Source organism: Mauremys reevesii, linkage group 1 (assembly GCF_016161935.1).
Source record: "Mauremys reevesii isolate NIE-2019 linkage group 1, ASM1616193v1, whole genome shotgun sequence".
In the NCBI taxonomy this organism is placed as follows: domain Eukaryota; kingdom Metazoa; phylum Chordata; order Testudines; family Geoemydidae; genus Mauremys; species Mauremys reevesii.
In genome coordinates, this window is record NC_052623.1 from 269390549 (window position 1) to 269398920 (window position 8372).

At 46.0% G+C, this 8372-nt stretch overlaps 1 protein-coding gene across 16 annotated transcripts in view; it reads left to right on the forward strand.

Moving 5' to 3' along the window:
- Positions 1 to 6121, forward strand: part of TNRC6B (trinucleotide repeat containing adaptor 6B) — a 240123-nt gene extending 234002 nt beyond the window's left edge. For 13 of the 16 annotated variants that reach the window (XM_039489172.1, XM_039489189.1, XM_039489205.1 and 10 more), the window contains one exon: positions 5399 to 6121. In XM_039489172.1, coding sequence (XP_039345106.1) covers positions 5399 to 5786 — 388 coding nt within the window. In that variant the 3' untranslated portion in view covers positions 5787 to 6121. The remainder of the gene's footprint in view (positions 1 to 5398) is intronic. The other 3 variants (XM_039489182.1, XM_039489241.1, XM_039489270.1) reach the window with 1 other exon arrangement.
- Positions 6122 to 8372: the final 2251 nt, after the last annotated feature.

Consider the following 8372-nt stretch of genomic DNA (forward strand, 5'->3'; position numbering starts at 1 on the left):
TCCCAGCACCATTCTCCATTCCCAGTGCCAAGGAAGAAGCATAAGAAACAGCATGCCGAGAGAGGGCACTCTCCGGTGCTAAAGAGGGACAAGCAGGGAGCAGCTGATAAAGTGAGACCCATGCTGGGCCACTCGTCCTCCCCAGAGTTGGGCCCCCTCAACTCTGGAGGCTTTCCAGGTTACAAAGGATTTCATGTCCCTCCTGATACTGCCCACCCCTGAATGCCCTTTACCAACCAGGGATGGAACGATTCAAGGGGCAGTGAGCTCCGTCGTGGCACCTCCCCGAGGAAAGCCCTCCATGGCCCTGCCACAGTGGTCCCCGACCCAGCAGCGGTCACCAATTCCCCAGCACTGTCTGGAGGCAGAGTAGTTACAGCTCTGCCATAGTCTCTAGGAGAAGAGTCCTCCTCAGGGTCTGCAGGAAAATCCTTTGCCATGCCGAAAAAGTACCAGCGGTCATACTTCCCAGTGATCATACACTGTGGTGTCTGAGAAACGAACCACTGTTTCTTCCCAACCAGCACCGGACCCCAACTCTGGTACCCACCTCAAGATCACTGAAGTGGCCCCAGTGGAGATGGTACAGATGGAGGAGGAAGGACCAAACCCTCCTATGGTATTAGGGGATCACAAGTCCTAGTAACCCTCTTCCACCAGATGACTTCAGGGCTCATCAAGAGCTCCTGAAATGGGTCTCTACAAACTTGGGGCTGGAAGCCAAGGAGCAGTGGCTCCCTCCAGAGTGGCCAGAGCCAGTCAATGAGGTTGTGTTGGGACCAGTCAGGGCACTATGGCAGACTCCTTCATCTCTGCGAGGTTTCACATGGTCTCCCTGGCTCTATCATTCCCTCCCTGGATCCAGGAGACTGGTATGCCACCCTCGATTTACGGGAAACTTATTTCTACATCTCCATCTTCCGTGGACACACAATTCCTCAGGTTTGTGGTGAGCCAGTGCTGCTACCAATTCATCGCGCTTCCCATCAGTCTGTCAGCAGCCCCATGAGATTTTACAAAGTATAGGCTGCAACCATGCCATATGTCAGATGTTGAAGTGTACAAGTCTACCCCTACCTCAGTGATTGGCTGATCAAAGGCCACTTGTGGACTCAGATTCACACAGCATTGGCATAGTACAGGCCACATTTTGGGCACTGGGTCTGTTAATAAATGAACAGAAATCAACATTGGTTCCAGTGCAAAGAATAGAGTTTATTGGGGTAGTGCTCGACTCCATCCAGGCCAAGGCCTACCCATCAGAGGCTAGGTTCCGAACTATGTCAGATCTAATCGCCCAGGTCACAGCTCACCTGCTTTCAACCGCCTGGGTGTGACTCCAGCTGTTGGTCACATGGCAGCATGTACCTACATGGTGCAATACGTGCAACTATGCCTCAGATCCCTACAGATGAGCCTGGCATTAGTCTAGTCCCCAGGCAGACACCATTTGGACTCAGTTCTCACAATTCTGTCACCCATCTTAGCTTCTCTGACTTGGTGGAGAGACCCACGTTCTGTGATGAAGGGGGTGCCTTTCCTGCCCCATATCCGACAGTAACATTGGTTTTGGATGTGTCAAACCTGGGGTGGGGAGCCCACCTCAGCAGACTCAGGACCCAGGGTCGCTGCAGATCTCTCTGTACATATAAATGTCAAGGAACTCAGGGCAATATACTTGGCCTGCCAGGTGTTTCTTCCTCAGCTCTCAGACCAGGTCATGCAGGTCTTGACGGACAACACGGCCTCAATGTTTTACGTCAACAAGCAAGGGAGAGCTCAATCCTTAACCTTGTGTCAAGAGACCCTCTGACTGTGGGACTTCTATGTGAAGCACACCATTCACCTCAAGGCATCGCGCCTCCCAGGAGACCAGAATGCGTTGGCAGATCACCTCAGTAGGTCCCTTTCCTCTTGCCACGAGTGGTCTCTTAACCCAGAGGTCATCACTCTTATCTTCCACAATTGGGACACTCCCCCAAGTGGACCTGTTCGCCTCCAGACAGAACAGGAAATTTCCTGGTTCTGTTCTACGTGCGGGCTCAGCAAGGGTTCCCTTTCCAATGCCTTCCTACTCTCGTGGGCAGATGGCCTGCAGTACACCTTCCCACTGATCCTCTTCGTCCACTGATCCTCTTGGTTCACTGGTCTAAAGATGAAGAGGGACAAGGTGAAGGTTATCATGATTGCTCTGGTGTGGCCACACCATCATTGGTTTGGCATGTTTCTGGACCTCTGTGGCAGCTCCACTAGTGCTCCCATCCCACCCAGACTTGATTTTGCAAGACCACAGCTGGTTGCTTCACCCGAACCTCACCTCCCTACGTGTAACAGCATGGCTGAACCCTGAGGAGCAGGCTTCCTCAAATCAGGTTCAAGAAGTCTTGCTAGGTAACTGAAAGCCTTCCACCAGGGTTGCCTAATTGGCTAAGAAGAAACATTTCATTTGTTGGACCTCTGCACGGAATCTTTCTCCATCTTGGTCTTCCCTGCAGTCCATCTTGGATACCTACTCCACCTGAAACATCAAGGTCTGGCTCTATCATCTGTTAAGGTTCACTTGGCAGCCATCTCAGCCTTCCATCCTCCAGTACAAGGCGGATCAGTTTTCTCCCAAGAGATGACAGTCGGGTTCCTCAAGGGCTGGGAAAGACTCTACCTGCAGGTTCGCGACCCGATTCCCCTATGGGACTTAAATCTGGTCCTGTCTAAGCTCACAGGGGCCCCTCTGCAAGCCGTTGGCATCTTGTTCCTTACTGCTCTTCTCTTAGAAGGTCGTTTTCCTGATTGCGATCACTTTGGCCAGAAGGGTCTGTGAGATCAAGGCCCTGACATCAGAAGCCTCTTATATGGTGTTCATCAAGGACAAGGTCCAACTGCGCCCCAACCCGGCCTTCCTGCTAAAGGTGGTGTCGCAATTCCGTAACAACCAGGCCATTTTTCTGCTTGTCTTCCTTCCAAAGCCTCATAGCACCGATGAGGAACGTTGGCTCTGTACATTAGACATTAGGCGGGTCCTGGCCTTCTATATCAAGAGGACTAAGCCCTTCCGCACATCTACGCAACTTTTTGTAGCAGAAGTGGAAAGGATGAAAGGACTACCGGTGTCATCCCAAAGAATCTCATCCTGGATAATCGCTTGCATCTGAGCTTGCTATAAGCAGGCAAAGGTTCCGCTTCCGGCCATTGTGACCACTCATTCCACAAGAGCCCAGGGTTTGTCAGCAGCATTCCTCTCACAGATACCAATCCAGGACATCTGCAGAGCCGCAATACAGTCATCGGTTCATACCTTCGCATCCCACTACGCCATCACCCAACAGACCTGTGATGAAACCAGTTTTGGGAGAGCAGTGTTGCAATCAGCACGTCCATGAATTCTGAGCCCACCTCCGGGGGTATTGTTTGTGAGTCACCTAGCAGAGAATGGACATGAGCAAGCACTCTAAGAAAAAAATGTTATTTATCTTTTGTAACTGTTGTCCTTCGAGATGTGTTGCTTATGTCCATTCCATGACCTGCCCTCCTACCCCTCTGTTGGAATTATGGATAAAAAGGAACAGAGGTTGCGGAGCCAGCGGTAACCCTTATACCGACGCATGTGCGCAGGACTCCAGGGGGGCGCTAGGGTCAGTCCTATAGATACCATTAAGGGAAGAAAAATCTCCAGCAACATGGCGTGTGCACACCTAGCATAGAATGGACATGTGCAACACATCTTGAAAAACAATAGTTATGAAAGGTCAGTAGCCATATTTTTGTCTGTCCACTTCCATGTTTTAGAAACTCTCAGGTAATAAGCCAGTTCTCGGAGGTAGGAGTCTCTTCCTTTACCAGCAGAAGATGGGGAATGATGCTTTGTTTCTGAATGAGATTGTTGGAACTGCTGCTGCAAAGTGACAGTGGTACATAAAGGATTTTGCAATGGATGGGGTGGACTGATGGGATCAGTATGCAAATGAGTATTCAAATTTGGCTGTGTTTATGAAAATTAATAAATTGCTTCAGATGAGCATTAATCTGCAAGATTTTGCAAAGTGATCAATCGTATTTTCAATCTGAAACAAAGTCCACCTGAGTACCAAAGCTAAATTCCTTTCCTCCTCCTGTCTCTCGGTGTTTGTTTGTTTGTTTTTAAGGGGAGTGGAGATGGGGGTGGGAGGAATTGCTTTGTGAAGGAAAGCTTGTTTCCTAGAGCAGGAATTCTCAAACTCTTTCATAGCATGGACCACATTTTAGTAGAGGTTCTCACAGACCACTTGTCCTCTCGTTCTTGGTTGTATGTATCACTGTCTCCTAATCATGATGGTGTAAGACCCTTGTGGTAGCAACAACAACAGTTGCTTACATAGGAAAGTGATGGTAGGAAAGTATTTAATGTGTTTTAATGAGAATTTAGTAGCTGGAAATCAGGAGTGGGAATATGCAGCATTATATGACCCACTAGCTCCCCTTGAGCCCCCAGCAAGTTCAACATGGGCTACAGTTTGAGAACCTTTGAAGTAGAGGGAAAAAAAACGTTTGTTTGTGTGAAAATGTTTTTTTTAACTCTTTCTACAAAAGATTTTTGAAAACTTTTTTTAATTAAAAAAATCTTTGATTTTTTTTCTTAAAGTTTGGAACATTTTAATTAAAATGTCTCAAAGAGAAACGTTACAATTTCTGCATTTTTTCCCCGTTGCTGGTTTTTACCCATCTGCAGTGATTCTTCAGTTCTCTTCTGAGTAATCTTTACTCCTTGGGGCACTGCAATGCAGAAAAATAGGGCTAGGAAAAGACAAAATAGACTGAGGGGCACTTAAAATAAATTTGCAGATCCCAGACTTGATTTCCTGTTCTCAGGCCTCCATTAGTTTTCTTAAATTTGAGTGTGAGACTGGCTTGCTTTGGAAGTGCATGCAGTCTTGGGAGCAAAGACTTCTTCCCATGCTCCCAGTTACCTTTCAGAAATGTTAAAGCTTAAGAAAAGGCTGGGAATCCAAGAAATTTCTTTTCTTTCATTCTGAAGTTCTTTGATTTCTAACCTTTTCTTAAGCTTTTGTGTTTTGGAAAGATAATACACACTGAACTGGGGAATTATGTCTTTCATGTGCATGTTTATTACTCTGTTAATGTGTCATACTCTCTCTGTGGACTGGGTTTCCTACACAGCCATAAGAGCTGTAAACATACTGTCATTTTTAAAAAAAACGGATTTTTGGGTTCTGCAGAGTCTGATTAAACTGGTAAAGTGGAGATGACTGCACCCACCTCCCTTGCTTAGTTCTACCACTGATTTCCTTACTGGTCGGGGCAGTCTTTGCCATTTTGTGTCCAAGGTTTGGAATACTGTGCATGTACCCTGGTTTTTATGTGAACTTTGTTTCTCGTTCACCCTTTTTTCTCCCTGCCCCCACAGGTGTGTGTTGGGAAACACTACCATCCTGGCTGAATTTGCCACAGATGAGGAGGTTAGTCGCTTTCTGGCACAAGCTCAGCCCCCGACACCTGCAGCAACCCCAAGTGCACCCGCAGCAGGCTGGCAATCCCTGGAGACAGGACAGAACCAGACAGATGCAGTTGGACCTCCTTTGAATCTTTTTGGTGGGTCAGCAGGGCTTGGGCAGTGGAGCAGCAGTGGTGGCAGCAGCAGTGGGGGCGATCTCTCTGGCGCTTCATTGTGGGGGCCCCCAAACTATTCTTCAAGCTTGTGGGGGGTCCCAAGTGTAGAGGATCCCCATAGAATGGGCAGCCCTGCTCCCTTACTACCTGGAGACCTTCTGGGAGGAGGGTCGGATTCAATCTGAACTTAGAACTTTCAACTCTGACCTCGTGACCTTTTTTGGAACAGCAGCAGCACTAACTTGACCTTTTCGTTTTTTTTTCAACTTGCAATAAATACATTTTTAAAAGGAAAAAAGAAAACGGAGAGAGAAAAAAGGTGGGTCATTGACAGACTGTCTGAGCACATAGTTGCCTCCCTTATATAACTTCAGTTTTTTCGTTTGGAATATGAATCCAAAAAGAGAACATATCACTCTTGAAATACTTGAATCATGAACGCCAACTTAGAAAGACAATGTGAAGCAAGTACACATACCATTTAAATTTAAACACAAAAAATTAAAAAAATTAGTTTCTAGTTTTTCACTTTTTCATGTTATACGGAAGTTGTTGCTAAGAAACATATATACTGAAAAATAGCTTTTTAACTTTGTTTGCACTGGGTGTGTTTCCGTCCTTAGGTCTACCGTGTTGGGTGGGGTTGGGGGTGGGGTTCAAAAGAATTGCAGGGGTGGGGGGAGGGGAAGACTTGACGGAGCCTCACTTTAAAAACAAAAACAAAAATGAAAAAAAAAAACCCTCAAAAAAATCCCAACACTTTGTGATTGGCTGGTTGAGAAATACCAGTGTGTTCTGGCACATGTAACTGCCCATGTGTGCTTGTTTCTGGTGAGCGCGCATTTTTCCCTCTCTCTCTTGGCTGTCTCAGAATGCTGCATTGCTGATGGGTCTATGGGCTGGCTGGCCATCTGTGTGTCTTGATTCTGAAAACAAGTATGGGGGAGTCCCAGTGGCTGAAACAAAATTTTCTTGGGCTGGATTTGTCAAATCTTTTTGGGTTTTTTAATTGATTTTCGGAGGGTGCTAATTCAAGTTTGCAGATCATATTGAATGTGGGTTGTTGCTTCCTAGCCCTTGTTCTGACCCTGTGGTAGAGCAAAACACTGCCATGTCCGAAGGATTTGGTGAGAAGGGGAGCCAGTGTTGTCTTTTGAGTAGCAGTGTATTTATTTATTTATGTCTGCATGTAGGGTTTTGATGAGTAAACCCTAGAATGTTTGTTTTATAATGCAAGCCATTCTTTTTTCTTCTGTGGAGGGTAAAACAGAGGATAGAAGACATCACGTTTATATGTGGCTAAGACCAATGTTCTCATCTAGTCCCTTGCAATCTTCATTATCTTTAGAAAATGAGTCTCTCACCCCTCCCCCAAACCGTATACATGTACTCATGTCCATTCATGTATCCATCAAAACCCTGAAATTCCAGCCCAACCAACATTATTCTCTTAATTGATTTACTGCTTATATTAAAACTGACAAAACTAAGTTGTGTCAGCAGTTTGCTGGCCTGCCTGCCTCATCTCCTGAAAGCACATGCAGCTAACTCCTTTCTGCATCCCTCCTGATGAGTGTTACCTGTGCCAGGCCGTGGTGTATTACAGTACCAGGCCATCACTGACAGAAACGTTTACTTACGAATGTTCTTAAACCAGTGTGTACTTCAAATGTTTCCTTTTGTTTCTCTGTGTTGTGTTTTTTCCTGTGTACGTGGTTTTGCTTAGGCAGGTATATAACTAGCAAAGACTTTTTTTTTAAAGTATTGCACCTTTTTTTGTTTTTACTTTTTCTGTACTGTTGCTTTTTAATTTCTGTATTTAACGAAAGATTTGTTTGGGATTTTGTGAGCATCAGTGTAGGTAGTACTCTGGGCAGGATGGGGTGACCTTTAATCCACAGTGCTAGCCAGTGTGTGCGTGCATGTGCACGCAGGGAACAAAACTTACAACACTGCTTGTTGTGAAAAGAGCTGTAGCAGACCTGAAGGGACATCCCTTTACACAAAGCAGGAGATACTTTGTGGGGGCAGGGAGAAGAGGGAAGAGAGAGGACGGTACTCTTCTCAGAAGTGCCACCACTAGTTTGGTGGTGTCAAGCTCTGTGTTATACTGTTTAGCATAAAGTGCTGACATTCTGTACCAGCAAATACCTACCCATTCCAACCCTGAGTGGGAACGTACCTCTGTTGTCCTTATTAACTGTAAGAGGTGGGGAGGGGAGGGGAATCTCTTTTCTTTAGCATCTTCACTGAAGGATACAATCGTGTCTAATGTATTTAACTCTTTAAACATTGAGGGGAATGGAAAAGGCAAACTGAAATAGAGTGTGTGTGTGTGTGTGTGTGTGTGTGTGTGTGTGTGTGTGTGTGAGAGAGAGAGATGGGGGAATTCTGTGACTTTTTTTAATTGCCATATCTGTGTAAATCCAGTGTGACATTGAAGGCTGACTGAGGGGAATGCTACATCTACATATGCTTATAGATTCATATGCAAAGTGTTATGTGACCCAAAGGGTGTGGGTGTGTAAACTGGAGTCTGCAACATACTATCTGGTCCTTTTTTTAATATTATTTTTGTTTGTTTGTTTTTGTTTTTTTTTTTACTGTGCCCTCTCCTCCATCCCACCATACACATTGAAGCCGATGTTTTTCTTCCAACTCCTACCAGTTAGGTTTGTTCCCTCCCTCCCCCCAGGCAGAGCTACATTGTCTCTGGTAGCCTCAACATGAAGACCAGCCATGCGCAGAGATACAGGAGAGATAAAACCCCT